Raw genomic sequence first — 19,106 nt, 5'->3', positions numbered from 1 at the left:
CAAATGCAAAGTACTACACTTAGGAAGCAATAATCAATTGCAGAAATACAAAATTAGAAATGACTGCCTAGGATGGAATACTACAGAAAAGAACCTGAGGGTAATAGTGGATCACAAGCTACATATGAGTCAACAATGTAATATTGTTGCAAAAAAAAGCAAACATTGTTCTGGAATGTATTGGTAGGAGTGTTGTAAGCATGACACAGGATGTAATTCTTCTGCTCTACTCAGCACAGATAAGGTATCAACTGTAGTATTGTGTCCAGTTCTGGGCACCACACTCTAGGAAAGATATGGACAAATTGGAGAAAGTCCAGAGAAGAGCAAGAAAGATGATTAAAGGTCTAGAAAATATGACCAGTGAGGAAAGATTGAAAAAACCTGGATTTGTTTAGTCGGGACATGAGAAGACCAAGGGGGGACATGATAACAGTTTCCAAGCACATAAAACATTGTTATAAAGAGGAGGGTGATAAATTGTTGTCCTTAATCACTGAGGACAGGATTAGAAATAATGAACTTAAATTGCAGCAAAGGAGAATTAGATTAGACATTAGGAAAAAACTTTCTAACTCTCAGGGTAATTAAGCACAAAATTATCTAGAATGGTTGTGGAATCTCTGTCATTGGAGGATTTTAGGAATAGGTGAGACACATCTCTCAGGGGTAGTCTAGATAATACTTATTCCTGCCTCAGGGACTGGACTAGATGACCTATCAAGATCCCTTCCAGTCCTACATATCTATGATTTGTATAGTTTGTGTGCTTGGTGTTCTTCTATAGATTTGCATATCTCTTTTTTCTCTGTGAGCAAAGTGGATGTTGATTGAAAATTCCTTTACTTGCCTAGGCTGTCATGTAGTTCCACGGAGGGGAACAGTAAACTACAGATTCTACAGTCTCAGTGAACTGTCTCATCATGCAGCAGCTGCTGGGGAGGCTTGAGGGAACTGTCACTAGTTTCAGGGCCTAGACTGTGAGGTCCCTACTGCCAAGAGGACTGTCAGACGTTGGGTCTGGACATGGAGTGTGAGAGGCCCAGAGCCAGAGACAGTACCTAAACTCTGCCCAGGCCCAGCAAGTCAAGAACACATGGGACTCAAAGTTTGGGTCCAGTAAAAGAAACGTGGCAAATGCCCACAAGGGGGTGCTCCTCTAGGGTTGTATTAGGCTACAAAAGTGTCCCATAAAATTTGTACCTGGGGCAGGGAGGTTCTCTTTTAGCCTTAATTTTGTTAGTTTCTAATCCAAGATGCAAAATGTCATTTTAGAAAATAATTTGGGAAAGATGGGGCCACAATAAACTTGTTTCAAATAATGAACAAGAAAACAGGAACACGTTACTGCCTCACCCTACTTGAACATACTTTAACAGCTCTATCCTTCTGCCTCAGTGAGAAAGAAACATAAGGTTGGCTCATTACTTTGGATGGGTCCTTGAACATTATCACTATTTTAAAAAATGGCTTTTACAGGTTTGTCTTGAGCACCAAGTGAGGTGACTGACATGAAGCTCAGCCAGCTTCCATTTCATTAATTGATACAGAGAGCTTAGGGTCGAGGAAGTGCTGCTAATATGACTGGACTCTTTCAGTGCCTCAAAGCTTTTTGTCCCTGTGATTCTACACTAGTGGTTCTTGGATATTATGCATGTTCTGCAGTTGCATACGACACCAACAAACATCAAGTCTGTTACTCAGTTCCCAGTGAAAGTCTGGTTGGACATCATCTGTCCATAGGTTGTATGATACATTGTGATTGTTAACACAAAAACTAGAAAGTACAATGGTTTGGGAGGGCTGTGTGAACACAGTCTCTTTTTTACTTCTGTTGCTATTTGTTTTCTTTCCAGCAGAAAAATACATTAGTGAAAAGATTATCGATTTCTTCCACATATCAGATTTTTGCTTACAAATCAGGTACTTTGATGTCTGTATGACATTGATTGTGTATGCAAAGTGCAGGCATAAAAAGGGAGGCTAGGATTTCAAAATCTAAGAACATAAGAATGGCCATATTGGGTCAGACCAAAGGTCCATCCAGCCCAGTATCCTGTCTGCCAACAGTGGCCAATGCCAGGTGCCCCAGAGGGAGTGAACCTAATGATCATGTGATCTCTCTTCTGCCGTCCATCACCACCCTCTGACAAACAGAGACTAGGGACACCATTCCTTACCCAGCCTGGCTAATAGCCATTATTGGACTTAACCTCCATGAATTTATCCAGTTCTTTTTTAAACCTTGATATAGTCCTAGCCTTCACAACCCCCTCAGGCAAGGAGTTCCACAAGTGGACTGTGCACTGTGTGGAGAAGAACTTCTTTTCATTTGTTTTAAACCTGCTGCCCATTAATTTCATTTGGTGGCCCCTAGTTCTTTAACTTTTCCTTATTCATTTTCTCCACATCACTCATGATTTTATATACCTCTGTCATATCCCCCCTTAGTCTCCTCTTTTCCAAGCTGAAAAGTCCTAGCCTCTTTAATCTCTCCTCATATGGGACCCGTTCCAAACCCCTAATCATTTTAGTTGCCCTTCTCTGAATCTTTTCTAATGCCAGTATAACTTTTTTGAGATGTGTCCAAGATGTACAAATTCTTAAGAGGTTAAAGCAGAAGTTGTGAATATAATTTTTCAAAAGTTTTAAATAAATTGTAGGCACTTCTGTTTTGTTGTATGCTGCTTGATAAGCTTTACAAATTGAGCCAACACTGCAGGCACATTCAGCAGAACTACTGCAGCAAGAGTTGGCAAATCCCACAGTAATCATATTTATCATTTGACAGCTATACTCGTGCTGTTTACAGCATTTAATAGTATCTATTTGTAGTATTTATTACATATTCATTGACAGTAACTGGCACTACTACAACTTAACCAGAACTTCCAGAAGATTTCAGTCCAGGTCAGTGATCCTTGGTGATTGACTAGTTTATTGAGCAACTGTTAACTTTTAATTCTATATTCCAGAAGCTGAAGTGATTAAGCCAAAAAAGTAATAGTATTACTGATTAAAGTATCATTGCTCAGGAAGCAACATTCCTGTATACAGTAACCTTTTCTTAACAATTTCCTTTCTTCAGCCCCCCCACCCAAATATTACAAAATGACTCACCACATACATTGGAGACTACTTATATTTATTCATAGTTAATAAACAATAAAACAAATTAATCTAAATGCAGCCCAGAAAAATGGAACAGTACCTTCTTGCTAATATGATACCCATATGTCCTGTTATACCATTCCTTTTCCACAAAGGCCACTACTTCAAACAATCAATCAATTTATTTGCCCTTAGAAAAGCATTCCCCTTTTAAACTTACCATTTAACCAATTATTTATCCTGGCCATATCACCCAGGTTATATTAATAGAGACTAATAAAAAAAAACATAAAAAACAACTCCCTCCTAAAATGGGACTGAACAAGGGCTCTAGCAGCAATGTGATATACCATCAAGTTGGGATCCTGCCCTCAATTACTATTTTTGTAAAGTGCTTTGAGATCTACTACAATTATCCTTTGCTCCTTGGACTGGCAAAGGCTGGGAACACTGTAGAGATAGCAGATTCAGCCTTGGAGGAAAGAAAACCCCTCCATTTGGTAACAATTGCTGCTGAATACACAACTACATTCATTACAACTCAGCCAATCAAAGAGTCACCGCGCGCACTCTTTGAGAATGAAGGTAAGGGATGTGTTAATCTCTCATCCCTTGGGCTTCTGAGAATGACAGAACTTCTTGAGTTTGAAGTGTCCAGTTAAAATGTTTGCTTATGGGCCTATCTACCAATCATTACAACCTTGTTTCTGTGGCTTTGTGAGGTGGCAACTAACAAATCTCTAGCATTTCTCAAGGCCTCTTCCAGCTCATTATCCTTCTCTTACATGGGATGCTTACACTGTACCCCAATTTAGAACAGAAGGCATCCCCCCCAGATTCTCAGCCTGGCTCCTTAACAGCTGCAGACATACTGGGCTTCTCTGGAACCAATAGCTACATTGGTTGTAATTCACAACTTTAGTTATTTAAGTGCAAGGCTGTATGTGGATATTTATTTTGGATTAAGAGTGCCCTAATTAGATATAACAAGTTGATGTTTACTTCCTACAACATGAAGGAGAACACCCATTTGTGATCTGATATATGTGCCTTTAAATCCATTGCAGATGAAGCTGAGGCCAGCTGCAGACAGAGGCCCAGACACCTTCTCAACATTCTGATCCAATGGCACCGCAGTAAAAAACCTTTCACAGAAGAATGAGCATACTCTGGAGCTGGTCCTGAAGGTCTAACACTATCCCAGATTGCACCCCAATTCACTATTGTTGCCCAGAGGGACCAAAATCATAGAACTACCTGTCTCAGGCTAAGTAGCAAAATAGCCAGAATAAAGAATCTCGTAGAAATGAAGAAGTAAGTATTTCCTCATGGATAAGGGTAAGTTTTTGTCATAGATATTTTTAGTAAAAGTCACAGACAGGTCATTGGCAATAATGAAAATATCACGGAAGCCTGTGACCTGTCCTTAACTTTTACTAAAAATACCCGTGACAAAATGGGTAGCCCGGGGGTAGTGGGGTGGGAGGGACTGGGAGCTACAGGGTCCCCCTCTGCTGGCAGCTCCAAGCTGCAGGGCTGTCCTCTGCCTCCTGCGGAGGCCCAGAGCTCTGGAGATCTTCCCTACCTCCCACTGTCGCTGGGAGCTGCCAGGGTCCCCCCTGCCACCTGCAGCAGCTTGGAGTTCCAAGGATCCCCCCTGCCACCTGCCATGGTCGGGAGCTCTGGGGATTCCCCCTGCCCTCCACAGTGGCTGGGAGTGGCTGGGTCCCTCTTGCCACCCACAGTGGCTGGGAGCAGTGGGGATCCTCCCTGCCACCTGCCGTGGTCGGGAGCTCTGGGGATTCACCCTACCCTCCGCGGCAGCCAGGAGCAGTGGGATTCCCCCTACCACAGCGGCGGCTGGGAGCAGCAGGGATTCCCTTTGCCTCCGGTACCCGCCTGCTGCCCACAGCAGCCGGGAGTGGCCAATCCCCCCTGCGACCTGTGGTGGCCAGGAGCGGTGTTGGGGAGCTGTGGGGTTCTCCCTGCCTTCACAGTGGTCAGGTGCTGCAGGGGTACCCCCCAGCTTCCTGCCTCCGCAGGCGGCAGGGGACCCTGTAGCTCTCAGCCGGCACTGGCTGAAATCACAGAGGTCTTTGGAAGTCACAGAATCCGTGACTTCCATGGCCTCCATGACTAAATCACAGCCTTACCCATGGATACTGAGGATGTTACAATGGTGATTTGGTACAAGTGCAAATGATGACAAATACACATGACACTTGTCACGGAGTCACCGGGCAATGCTCTGGAACTACTCCATACGAAGCAAGTCAGGACTCTGGGGGAGCATACCTCCTCTTTGTGAGCATACTGTCTCCGGGGCAAGAAGCTTACATAGCTTCAACCTTCCTGGGTCTGACCTCAGAGCATTCAGCATCCCCTTCTCACACCGTGCGCTTCCCACAGCGAGCGCTTCCCACAGCGAGTCCATACAGGCGGAGCTCCTGGGGAAGCCAGTGGGCCTTGCACCCCAATTCCGCAGTCAGACATAACTCTCAGCCAGCTAGTAAAACAGAAGGTTTATTAGATGACAGAAACACAGTCCAAACCAGTGCTTGTAGGTACAGAGAACAGGATCCCTAAGTCAGGTCCATCTTGGGGCCAGAATGGCCAGAACCCCATCTGGGCCCCCCTCCATTTCCCCAGCCAGCTCCAAACTGAAACTCCCTCCATCCCCTCCTCTGGCCTCTTTCTCTTTCCCAGGCCAGGAGACCACCTGATCTCTTTGTTCTCCAACACCTTCAGTTGGTACCTTTGCAGGGGAGGGGCCCAGTCCATCAGTTGCCAGGAGACAGGGTGTCGGCCATTCTCTGTGCAGTCACCATCACACTGGCCCTTTAGGGCTCTGCAACAATCACACATCCTTATCACACCACCTAGATACTTAAGAACTGCATAGGGGAAACTGAGGCACCCACATAGTATTCAGAGAAAACATTAAGAACATTCCCACTTCGTCACAACACCTTAGCAAGGTAAATGAAAACCCAGGTCTGATCTAAGGAGCTTATGTTCCTCCTCCAATTTCCAAAAAATAAAATCTAAATACAATTGGCCAGATGGTGACAGAGCAAAGCATGCAAAGAGGATTAAGAATGGTCCTGTGACATGCACTCCATGCACTCAATTGAGAGTAGGGGCTCCCTCCCCGCAGTCCCCCGCATCCCACACAGCAGGTTGATAGCACTGAGGTTAGCAGGCAGCACCTTTCTGCAGGAGAATAGTGTTGGGCTGTTTTTCTCCTGTTTGGTGAGCTTGCAGAGTATCATCAAACTAGCAGTTACTGTAATCAAAATAATCGTTTCAAAATAAGTATTTTAAGTGTACTCCCTTCTCTGAGTAAAAAAATACACCTAAATATATGAAAAGATGTCAAATTTCTTTTCTTGTATTTCTTTTGATCAGACAACATTCACTTTAATTTTGCTGCAGTATTAAAAGATGTTTGTGAAAATATAACAGAAACCTACAAAAAGCAGTGATTAAAAGGGAGGAGGAAAAGTGATGGTTTGGCCCCCAAAGTGGTGGTACATTTCTGCTTTCCTCCCCTTTGCCACACCTTTTCAAATATTCCCTTTTTTTCCTGATAGCAGCAGTGAAATGTGGATTTATGGTATAAACACTTGTAGCCCCTCACCAGACTAAGCACCAAAATAAACCAGTACTTGAGATATGAATACTAGATCTCACAAGAGCCCAATAACAAACTAGAAAATGATGATGAAAGTGATGTGACCATTCCTGTTCTAAACCAATTTAAAACAAAAATTACATGGTGATATTATGCTAATGGTTTACGCTATATATTGATGCTACTAAAGTTCAATCATTTGCATATTTGATCAAGAAATAGTTCATAAATAAGATTTATTTATGCATCATGTGCATGATTCCTTCAATTTAAAGAACTGTGCTCTATGCCAGCTCAAGTAATTTTTCTCTAAAGAAAATCTGAAAGGCTCATCAACAAAATAACAGTGTAAACACTTACACAATATGACAGAAGGCACTGTGCTGTAGGTAATAAAAAGCTTTTATCAAACTCAAAAGAATTTACCTTGACAAGAAGTCAGTGAAAGAGAGGCGTACTGGATAACCATGCCGTATGATTTTCACCATTTCTAGGACACCAATATACTGCAGCTGAGCAGACACGTAAAAATTATCAAAAGACTCTGGAAGCTTAGAGTTATTGGGTTTGATACAATGAACAGAATGAGGTGTGCAGTTCTGAAGCTTCCCAATAATATCTGAGAGTGATTTCTGTGGAGAGAAATAAAACCCAACAGATTTTCAAACAGTCATTTGTCAGAAGTGAAAGAGTTGCATAACATAAGATATATCTACCTTTTTAAAAGAATGTATTTCACATCATTTTCTTAAAAGGCTTGACCTGAATGCACAAATTGGTAACTCAGGCAAATCATACTTCTGCTTGTCCTTGTAATCTGTACAGTTTCATTCTGTGCTTAAAACTTTCATATAAGTCTTTGTCTAGCAAATATTTACTAACCCTGAGCTGCGTGGCCATAGTGAGTGGGCCCCCTCGTTCCAGTCTCTGAAGAAATGTGGAAGTTCCTTTCTTTTTCAACAACTGCGGGTGAGAAAAGTGTACACAGAACATTGTTATCCCAATACAGGCCAAGTATTATAATTTTCCTTGGTAAAGCAGTTCGCTAATAAAGGCAAATATAAAGCTGTGTTTGAATCATGTCATATAGCAAAAAAATCACTTGAGGCTAGATTTTTAAAAATAGCCAGGAGAATAGCTAGATGCCCACAGAAATCTGCACAACCAAGGCTATTAATAAAGTTTTGATTTCAAAAGTGGACATGTACGATTGTATGTGCAAAATTCCATTTGAAGACAGCATGTAAATGTACTGTTACACTGAAGATAAGTATATGTGCATATGTAAAATCATTCCTTCTGAGAATGAGGCAAAATAAAATTTTTGTTATGGCATCAGAGCTTGTAGATTGAGTATAACATATATATTGCATATCATAATATTTCTTTCTGCAAAGACCCCCTTCGTCACTAGATGGGTTTTGAATGGCTATGGGATTCAACAATTCCCAGGGATAATGGTAAATTATGAATGAAAAAACCCTGATATTCATGAATGAATTATTTTTTTCTCCTGTTACAGGTGAATGTAGTTAAAACGTTTCTTTTTTTAAAATCATGTAAAATATGATTAGTATGAGCAGGTATTTCCTGTACCACCAGGACCAGTAATATCTACTAGTAAACACAGAAAACAAAACCTTTTAATAGTGTCCACTTTGTATCTTTGATAGAATACTGTAAAGATGAATTATCTTAAGAAGAGCCACAAGAAGCTGGCTTCTTCTGCTGAGGTTTCTAAATTAGGGCTGGCAGACAACTAGATTCTAATGCAGGGGTTCCCAAACTTGGTTCACAGCTTGTTCAGGGTGAGCCCCTGGTGGGCCGTGAGATGCTTTATTTACCTGAGTGCCCACAGGTATGGCCGCTCACAGCTCCCAGTGGCTGTGGTTCACCGTTCCCAGCCAATGGGAGCTGTGGGAAGCGGCGCAGGCTGGGCCACCACCTCCCGCAGCTCCCATTGGCCAGGAACAGCAAACTGCAGCTACTGGGAGCTGTGAGTGGCCGTACCTGCGGACGCTCAGGTAAACAAAGTGTCTCACGGCCCACCATGGCCTTACCATGAACAAGCCGCGAACCAAGTTTGGGAAGCCTGGTCTAATGCCAGGTCTACACTACAAACTTATATCAGTATGACTATGTTGCTCTGGGTTGTGAAAAATCCACACCCCTGAACGACACAGTTATACTGACCTAACCTCCCATGTAGACAGTGCTATGGAGGGTTTCTTCCATTGACATAGGTACTGCTTCTTGTAGAGGTGAAGCTCTCCTGTCAGCATAGTAGCATCTTCACTGACGTGCTACAGCAACGCAGCTGAAGCATTTTAATTGTAGACTTTCCCTAAGATTTCACCAAGAATTAAGATACTATTCACATCCATGGATATTTATACATATCTGTGACAATCTTTTACCCTTTGACCCTCTTTCAGTTCCATTTTTCTAGTCCACTTGGCCCATAACTCCCTTTGTCTCAGAGTTGGTATGTTCTAGCCAACTCCCATACTATCCAGTTGTACCAAAATGCATGTGTACATACTCATCTAACCACATCCAGGTCAAATCCTGTTTATAGAAGAATTGCATTGCCCCACAACTTAATCACCCTGCTGGACACTGCAGCTGTTTACTCTTTTAAATCTCACACAGAGTGGAACAAGATTTGAAAAAAAAAATCATCTCCATCCTCACACAGAGACTGGAGGTCTGCAGAGCCCAGATCTCTTAATAACAAAACTTAGCACTTTTATAATGTTTTTCATCCATAGATCCTAAAATGGTTTAGAAATGTGGGTAATTAATTTTATGCAGGTGTCATCTCAATTTTACAGATAAGGGAAAGTGTGGCACACACACAAATTAAGTGACTAGCTCAAATTCACTCATTGATTCAGTAGCAAACCCAGGAACAAAATTCTGGTTGCTTAACTCCCAGTCTGTTGTGTTACACCCACAGCTTTGCTTCCTCCCTCTGGGGTTAGGGCTACTGGAGAACAGGGAGGTAGGAACAGAACACGAGTTTAATCAAAACTATCCTAAACATGAACATTTTCTTCTTTGGATTCAGAAATAAGAGTTGTACCAAATCATGTCTTAATTCTCCATATACATTCTAAATCTCCTTTCAGCTCTTCACAGACACCAAATTTGGCTTTGACAAGAATGTTTTATATTTGAAAATCTTGTACCTCTGACAGATCTACAAGAGAAAGTGTGGGTGTCTAGCTCCATAATTACTGTTAGAAGGAGAAACCAACAATATGTTTTTACTTCCACAATATTTTAAAGTTTTAAATCCCAATAATCTTGTAATTCGTGTATTTATCCCAAATATGCCTACCGTGGGGTTTCTTGCATATGGATGACTTAAGTTTACTTGGTCCTGCCTCAGTGCAGGGGGCCTGGACTTGATGACCTCTTGAGGTCCATTCCAGCCTGTATTTCTATGATTCTCTTTGGAGACTAACAGTTAAAATGATCCAGAAAAGTCACAATGAAGAGTCAACAGTGATAAAAAAGCTTTAGCTAGTCAAATACTTTATATTTAGTCTTCCAGTTTATAAAAGCTGCTGTAAGGCTGATCCGTGCAAGGGAAAGATCAGTGTGTAGAGCAGGGGTCAGTAACCTCTGGCACGTGGCTCGCCAGGGTAAGCACCCTGGTGAGCCAGGCCAGTTTGTTTACCTGCCGCATCGGCAGGTTCGGCCAATTGCGGCTCCCCCTGGCCGTGGTTCACCGTCCCAGGCCAATGGGGGCTGCGGGAAGCGACGCGGCTGAGGGATGTGCTGGCCGCGGCTTCCCACCACCCCCATTGGCCTGGGATGGCGGACCGCGGCCAGTGGGAGCCACGATCTGCTGAACCTGTGGATGCGGCAGGTAAACAAACTGGCCAGCCCACCAGGGTGCTTACCCTGGCAAGCCACGTGCCAGAGGTTGCCGACCCCTGGTGTAGAGCAAGGCCAAAAAAGTCTGCATCAGGAAGCTACCAAGGGGCTGGAAGGAGAAGAGGTGATGTGAGCACATGAGAGTTGTGAGAGTATGAATAATAACTTCCTATTTTGGCCTTATTTGTCTCTTCTGTGCCAGGAGACCACACAGCCTGTAGGAGTTTCACAGTCTGGAGTATAATTTGTTTGTAGCCTCACTGGGAGGAGGATGACCAGACATCAGGTCTACCATGACCTACTGTGCATTCCAGAATTATGACTTGATTTCAGATCCAACTGTGTACTGGACTGGTGCATTACCCTCATCACTACCACCACAGATAGTGCTGCAAAGGAGCACATGACTTTCACAGATGTGCCTAAACTCATTTTTTGGTAGTATGCTCCAAATCAATGAGGAAATGTTGCCTGTGAGCACACAGATATATGCAGGTGAGTGGGCGTGTTTAGAAACACAAGAAATTAGCTAAGCCTGTGAAAGAGCTAAAGCTGAAATGAGCTTTAAAGTAGAGAGGAAGTGGGAAGCAGCAGGGGAATGGGAATCACAACCAACCCACCTCTGAAGACATCATCTACCTAAAAATATCACCTCCTACTACCTCTCCTCTCCTCCCCTCCCAAACCACAACCCACTCTTATTTCCTTCTACCAGTCAGTGACATGGGCACTTCAAACCATTGCTATCTGAATTACATCTCCCAGCCCTATCCATCCCCACTCATGGACACCTCCTAGCTCATCTCTTCCCACTGCCTTCTGTAATGAGACAAGTCTCAACCAGCTGCCAAAGCCCTCCCAAACACATGAGGAAATCACCCCTCTCCAGTTAATAAAACCTTATGAGCATTCCTTCTTCCTTCCTCCTGTGTGGCCTCTTCTGCTTTCTAAGCCCCCCACCCTCACCCCCATGATAAACTTAAGAAAGGTGTTGTGCTTATGGCTTTCAAAATGGGGTTATTTTGTTAGTAAGGAGACAGATAACTCCTATGCCCAGTTATTCTAAATAATAATTAATTAATGGATACATTAATTAGTTAATAGATACTTTCCCTGGATAGATTCTGTAGGCTGTGTGTTGGAAAAAAGGAGATTAAGGTCTCAAACACATTTTTAAAGGTCTAGGGTTCAAACCAGCACCATTGAAGTCAATAGCCATATTGCTATTGAGTTTACTTAGAGTGGGAGTAAACTGTTGTCATACTAATTTCCTGGGGCATTTTTATGAAAAACTCCCATTAGTATTCATTGGCGTTACCTGCATAGATCATCCCACAAATAGATGTGAGAGCAAACTCTGTAATCCTGTGGCTGGAATTGATTTTTTACAGCTGTATGTCAAAAGACAAAACTGTGCAACTCAACAGGCCTAGTGATACATCTTCTCTGTTCGGGGAACACCTTTCCTGCTTTTCTAGAAAGACGTAATATTCCATGATAGCTTCAAACTTAGATTTAGCAATTATGTGACTTCTATTTAAAGGTAATACTCCAAGTTTTTAGGTTCACTAAACCCTTCCACATAATTTGTTTTAACTGATTTTCACTACTATAAAATGGCAATAACTTTACAAAATCTTTTGATTCAGTGAGGAAGACAAAATGTTGTCCTGCAAGGGACAATGTTGCAATTGAACAATGGATTGTTCTGGATAGTCTCCCAATTGTTGTGGTTTCCTTTTTTGTTTTTACTTTTGGCTGAAATCAGGTAATGGAAGTGAAGACCAATTCAGATACTGAGGGATTTTAATTTCAGCTCAATAGATTTATATTGATATATACAAAGGCCTACACTACAGTTCTCCTGCCAACTCCAACCATACCTTAACATTGTCTACTGTTCTGGTCATCTTTAATTTTTATGGTATAAACAATCAGGCAGAGAATGAGAGTTTAACCAATATACCACATATATGCATGAACATACAATTATTGCTTGTAAATCATAAACCTCTCAAGTGATGAATACCAACAGATTAAGGAAGATAAATTTATCCTTCTAAGTTTACTGTCCCTTAAATTATTTTACATTCATTATGACAGCTACATAGATGAAGCATACAGTGTTCCACATAATAATTTTGTTGAACTCACTTCTATATTGTCCAGGGAAAACAGTAGATTTCAGAGATCCTTCAATCAACAATAATATTGTATAGTTTCCTCAGTTGCTTTGCAATCAGAATGGTGTGTTTGATTATTTCAACAAGTAAAATTTAGAATGTTGCCTGGAATTTATGCAGCTTTCTGAAATACCCAGATTATAGTCAATGAGGAAAGGTTTTGCTCTAGTGTTCTTCAAGGGTGAAAAAAAGGTGCCAAACTCCTACCTTACTGAGCTCCATATATTTCTTTGCTTCTCCTCTTGTGTAGGCTACTGATGTTTTCTTATTGAGCAAGGCTGCTTTGGATCCTCTAATTTGAAGAGAATGATATGGAGGGACAAGGGATCCTGTCTGTGTCAGTTTAGACTGGAAAAACTGATTGATGACTATATTTTCACTAGCTGGGAGAAAAAGAAAATTAATGCACAGATAAGATACAGGTGAGAAAAATCACATACACAGTGAAAGGAACAGGACACACACAGCAGGAGATAGTATTAAACAAGACAAAGCATAAACTATTTCAAATGAACAGCCCATTAAGTTTTGCATTTATGCATTGTTAGTTATTCTAATCCAAGTCCAATAGCATTCGATTATCCCAGGTTGTCAGTCATCAGTGATTGTTTTTAAATGTACTTATGTCAAAATATGCTTAAATTGAACTGAATAGGGGCACTAAGCAACACCAAATAAAGTTTAGGATTCTGTGTTACAGGTCTGTCTAAACTTCAGTGTTGGGTGATGATTATTTTGGATGTTTTGCTATATTCTGGACTCCTAATTAGTTACTGTAGCTTGCACCTATATGACTTAAATAGTGTAAAATAAACATATGCTGTAAAAATTGTATGATATTTTGTAGCATCCAGATGTATACTAGGCACTTCACAGAAGTCAGATAAAGACACTGTATCTGAGACAAAGAAAAATAATCTGACATGACACAACAAGTGAGAGTTGTGACAGATGTGAGACCTGGGAAGCATGCAATCCTGAAAAGACTATTATATTGAAATGTGCCAGAAATGCATGGACTTTTTAGACAATAAGTGTTTCCATGGTCCTGGCTGAATTGTTTTCCTGGAAAATCCCTGAGTGATGCTTAATGCAAAATTTCCCAACAACAGTTATGCCAAAACCCAGCTTCTGAAGCTTTGGTCCCTGAAAAAGGGCCTGTTACAGGAGGCCAGAGATCAAAGGCCTAAACTATACAAAGAACCAATTGAACTGTCCAAGATTGTTCTTGATCTGAAACTTGATATCCAAAGAGCAAACCTATTGAGAGCTTTGAAAGATGGGCTCCTACCAGAGACCTGTGTTAGAGGTGGGTGACCTCTGGTAAACTTTTACCATGTGTGCAGGATCATTTCTTGTTTTTTATGTTTTCTCTGTGATGCGTTTGCCCCAAGAATAAATGTAGTATGCTTTGTGAAGACTGACTGGTAGCTGGAGTATACTGTTGCAACCCCTGGAGAAAGAGCAAACCACATGTGCTGAACCCTGGTCACAGCTGCTGGGGAAATCCCTGTGAGAAGCAGAGCAACTGTAAGCCTAAATTCCTGGAGGCAGAGAGACACAGGTTTCTACCCAAGAAAGGTGACAGGTAGGGCCTGAAACGTTAAGTGTGTGCCTTTGAGGAAACCAAGGAGGGGAAGGGTGTCAAATGTGCAGTTAACCCAGAAACTATGATGGGTGACAAACAATAAGGGATGGGAAAGAGAAGAGAGAGTTGTAGCAACCTGATTTCACAGTTGTTCATTTTAAACATGTGCATATTACAGAGCTTCAGGGTAGTTTTTAATATGTGTGCCAAAATAAGAGCAATACGCTACTATCTATTTTTGACTCACTTTTTGTGGATAGCACAGAAGAGATGAGTTTTTAAGGGGAATTTAAACAAGAGAGTACTGGTTTGGCAGGCAAGAGTAGGATGTTCCATAAAGGGGATCGGCATGACAAGACATGAAAAAAATATGACAAATAAACAATGGTAACTGAACTTTAGTGAACATCTGCTGGTGAGTGTTATGCTAGTCACAGGCTGAGTAGACTCATATTCTAAAATTTTTCCCGTAAGGAAAAAGTCAGCTGGGTAGACTTGGTAAAAGCTTTGCTTGGAATGGAAACTAAGCACCAAACTAATCTGTGAGCTGACTGAGGGTTGAAAATTCAGAATAAAAGCTCAGTTGTCCTTCCATGGGACAAATGATAAGTCAGGCTGCAGAACTAACATGGAAGGCTAGAAAATGATTGCATTATTAATTCTTTAAGACTGGGTGTGGGTGGGGAGGAAGAAGAAGGGGTTTTGTGAGAAATCTAGGTTAAGATTTTAGAAAGTGACATGAGAATAGTTTATACTAGAATGTAAATATATAGTGGAATACCAAAATAAAATCTAACTCCTAATTCTTATTAATTTCCCTCATTGCTGTTATTTATTTTATTTATTTAAATTCTCTTTTTCAGATGCTATGGTGATAGAGTCCCTATATTTATTATCATGTGCTTTTTGCTTTACAGGAGCACCTTGGAGACCCAGTCAAAAGCCTATTGTTGAACATGCTATATAAACAAATTGGAAAAAAAAAATAAAAAGGCAGTCACTGCCCAAAGACCTCACAATCTAGGATTATGACAAGACCTAATGTGTGGACGAAATAGACAAACATGCAGTAGGATGTGGGACTGAGGAATGGAAAGATGAGTTAACAGTAAAATCATAATATTTAGCATAACAAGCAGTAGTTTTAGAGCAGGTGTAGGCAACCTATGGCACATGTGCCAAAGGCGGCATGTGAGCTGATTTTCAGTGGCACTCACACTGCCCAGGTCCTGGCCACTATCTGGGGGGCTCTGTATTTTTATTTAATTTTAAATGAAGCTTCTTAAATATTTTTAAAACCTTATTTACTTTACATACAACAATAGTTTAGTTATAGATTTATAGAAAGAGACCTTCTAAAAATGTTAATATTTTACTGGCACACAAAACCTTAAATTAGCATGAATAAATGAAGACTCGGCACACCACTTCTGAAAGGTTGCTGACCCCTGTTCCAGAGGTTGCTCTTTACTCATGACTGTGTAAATTAACAAGATAATGGATCTGTTTCCCTTTTGTTGCAGATACTACTATAATTAACATAACAGTAATCATATATTTAAGGAGAACTAGACTCAGTAAGACCACCACTACTCTCTATTCAAAGCGGGATCCAAGGGGCTGACCAGTAGCCTCAGTTAAAAAGGGTGTGTCCAGTGCCATCATTAGAAGCAGTAACAAGATGTCCCCCAAAATTAGAATCAACACAATCTATGCTAACAGGTCTTTGTGTTTGTTTCTGTGTGTTTGTTATTTTAGGCGCAGGGTAAAAATTTCAAAAACCTCAAAGTGATTTAAGAGTCTAAATCCCATTTTCAAAAGTGACATAGGCTTTTAGGAGTGTGTGTGTGTGTGTGTGTGTGTGTGTCTGAGGAGCCTAAACCCTGGTCTACACTGGGGGCAGGGGTCGACCTAAGATATGCGGCTTCTGCTTCTTATGAGCTAGAGTACAGGTGTTGACGGGAGAGCGTTCAGGGGTCAATTTATCCGCATCTAGACAAGACACAATAAATTGATCCCTGATAGATCGATCTCTACCTGCCAATCCGGCGGTTAGTGAATACCTGCCCTAAGACCCACTGAAAATCAATGGGAGTTGGCATTTAATTCACTTAAGCAATTTTGGAAATCCTACTAGGTACCTATCTGCATCTTTAGCTGGTTAAATACCTTTGTAAATCTGGTCTTAGGAGCCTAAGTTTCACTGAAAGTCAATGGGATTTAGGCTTCTATGTGCCTAAGTCACTTTTGAAAATAAGAAGGTGCTTTAGAAAATTTTACATTTAGTCCTCTTCAATTAGTTGGATCTATTGATATTTGACTTCTAAATTATATATACTCACATTAATCATATCAAAGAGTTTATATTAAATGCAATTTCCCCTTTTTCCCTATAAAAGGACTGCCTCAACTGGATCCATAATGTAGTACTGAAAATACAAGGAGAGACTACATGATAGAAAGGAATAATGCTCGCTGTCTTTTACCTTTGGAATACACTCTAGGTTTATATACATTTCTTATACTCACTGTATAACATATCATCATACAGGACAAGGAATAGTATAATACAAATTAAATTCAAACAAAGAACTAGAATATTGCTAAAACTATAATAAATAGGAATATATTCAAGATCAATTCTTTATTTTTTTCTTCATTCATAATATTATTAAAGGCTCATATTTTTGCCAATACTGTTTGTCTTTGAAATGCAGCAATGACTTTATCAGAGAGTTTAGCTAATTTCACTGTATAATTGCTAGGAAGTCAATATATTCTACAATATATTCTGCTAGCAGTGTTGATCCCGAAGGCAAATATTACATCAGAAGATCTCTATTTCTGTGGCATAAAATATAATAGATAACATCTTAGTTGAAATACTCTGCAGTGGTCTAGGGAAAGAAAGATAACATCTGCGGGAAGATAAACTGTCATGTTTCTCTGAGGAAAGTGGATTTATTTTTAAATACAAAGACAAAGGTAAACATAAAATGACAAGAAATTTTAACTATCTAATTATAAATCATTAATAAACAAGGATGTCTACAAAATTATTACTAGACATACAATTATAGATTAGCAGCAAAGAATCCTGTGGCACCTTATAGACTAACAGACGGTTTGCAGCATGAGCTTTCGTGGGTGAATACCCACTTCTTCGGATGCAAGAATTATAGATTAGGCACACTGAACCAAATTTACAGAATCCTTTTACTCACCTAGACACACTGTCTGTTTACTGAAAAATACAGGCACACCCCCAAAATGCCATTTTAGTAGCAGTTCTTGAGTCATTTTTAGTAATTAAATAAATCCCGCTACAATTGGTATAACTTTAGAAACCTTAGTTGTTTTCATTAGTCTTTAGAAAAATCTTTTCAAAATTCATACCCTTAACGTCACAGAAAAGTGTTTTACATGTACAGCTGTTAAAAGCCTGTTTAAATTAAAGTTTTGATTGGGCTTCAAAATAACTTGTACACAATGTATACTATAGTAAGAGTATTATTATTTCTGGTATTTAAAATGAAAAGTTTCTTTCAATTATTAAGTTGTGGATGACATATTTTATAAAACAATGGTAATGATTAGAAAGTCAAGGCATAATGTGGCACATTCTAACAACAAAAAAGCACTTACTTTTCATTACAAATAGGAGATTTTGTGAAAGTGAATCTTTATTTTTTTCAATAGCTCCAACAATTTCATAAGTCACCTGCAGTCAAATATAATGGCATAATTAGTAATGTTTAAAACTGCATTTAAAAATCTTTTCGCTGTAAAGTCAAATATAAAATTATAGTTCTAGCTGCACAGTTATGGTTGCAACCAGATAAGCCCCGTTTCCCCCAATCTCACCAATAATTTTAACTAGAATTAGTTTGGCCTTATTTATTCTGTTTCTGCAAAGTGTGCTGAAAATAAGTCAAACTGATTTTGAGATACATGCACTTCAAAATTATTCAGATTTAGGATTTTGAGTGATATCTATCATTTCTTTGTGTCCCAACAGATCAAAACCAGCTTGTTGCTATGCTTTCAAGCTTTCCATAGAGTTAAATGCCCTTGACGACTAGTGCGTAGGCTGCATTTGAAGGAAACAGTTTGAATAAAGTACTATTGTTAAGAACTTTTGTACTTTTGTGTGTAATTTTAAGTAAGTGTGTGTGTGTGTGTAGCTTTGAGACTTTGTGGAGAGATGCAGAGTTATTTTGTTGACATGCTAGATAGCCAGACAAGGTTAGACTCATCAGAATCAACTAGGCAATGAGCTCATTGAGGCTAGGTGGAGGGACAGAGAAAACTTGCACAAGTGATTATATCCATGCTATAGCATTTTAAGCTTACAAAGTGCTTCACAGTCATTAGTTAATCCTCACAGCAGCACTGTGAGGTAGGACATTGTAAGTACATTTCAGGTGGGAGTCTACAGAGAATTGATTATGAGTACAGTCCTTCTTCAGGCTCTTTTTACTTATGTCACATTTTTAAAGAAACAGAGTGAAGATAACCTCCAGTAAAAGGCTGTATTTTGGAACAGCACAACAGGTCTCTATTACATATTTGTTACCTCATAAATAGACTATAGAAATGAAATCTCCCTGGACACGAAACTCACAGCCCTTAGGTATTGCAACTAATACAGCAGTATTTCTCCTCAGCAACAAAAGGTATCATGAGTACTTCAAATATCTCCTTT

The 19,106-nt window shown here is 40.2% G+C and overlaps 1 protein-coding gene across 2 annotated transcripts in view; it reads right to left on the bottom strand.

Annotated features, from left to right (window-relative positions):
• MYO16 (myosin XVI) overlaps nucleotides 1–19,106 on the bottom strand; it is a 575,450-nt gene that overhangs the window by 102,141 nt on the left and 454,203 nt on the right. For both annotated transcript variants that reach the window (XM_039547002.1, XM_039546990.1), the window contains 4 exons: nucleotides 18,047–18,122; nucleotides 13,021–13,196; nucleotides 7,628–7,708; nucleotides 7,172–7,377 (listed from right to left, as the gene is read on the bottom strand). In XM_039547002.1, coding sequence (XP_039402936.1) covers nucleotides 7,172–7,377; nucleotides 7,628–7,708; nucleotides 13,021–13,196; nucleotides 18,047–18,122 — 539 coding nt within the window. The remainder of the gene's footprint in view (nucleotides 1–7,171; nucleotides 7,378–7,627; nucleotides 7,709–13,020; nucleotides 13,197–18,046; nucleotides 18,123–19,106) is intronic.

This window comes from Mauremys reevesii, linkage group 1 (genome assembly GCF_016161935.1).
Source record: "Mauremys reevesii isolate NIE-2019 linkage group 1, ASM1616193v1, whole genome shotgun sequence".
NCBI lineage: Eukaryota > Metazoa > Chordata > Testudines > Geoemydidae > Mauremys > Mauremys reevesii.
The sequence above is the reverse complement of the archived record's forward strand: the minus strand, read 5'-3'. Positions and strand labels throughout refer to the sequence as shown.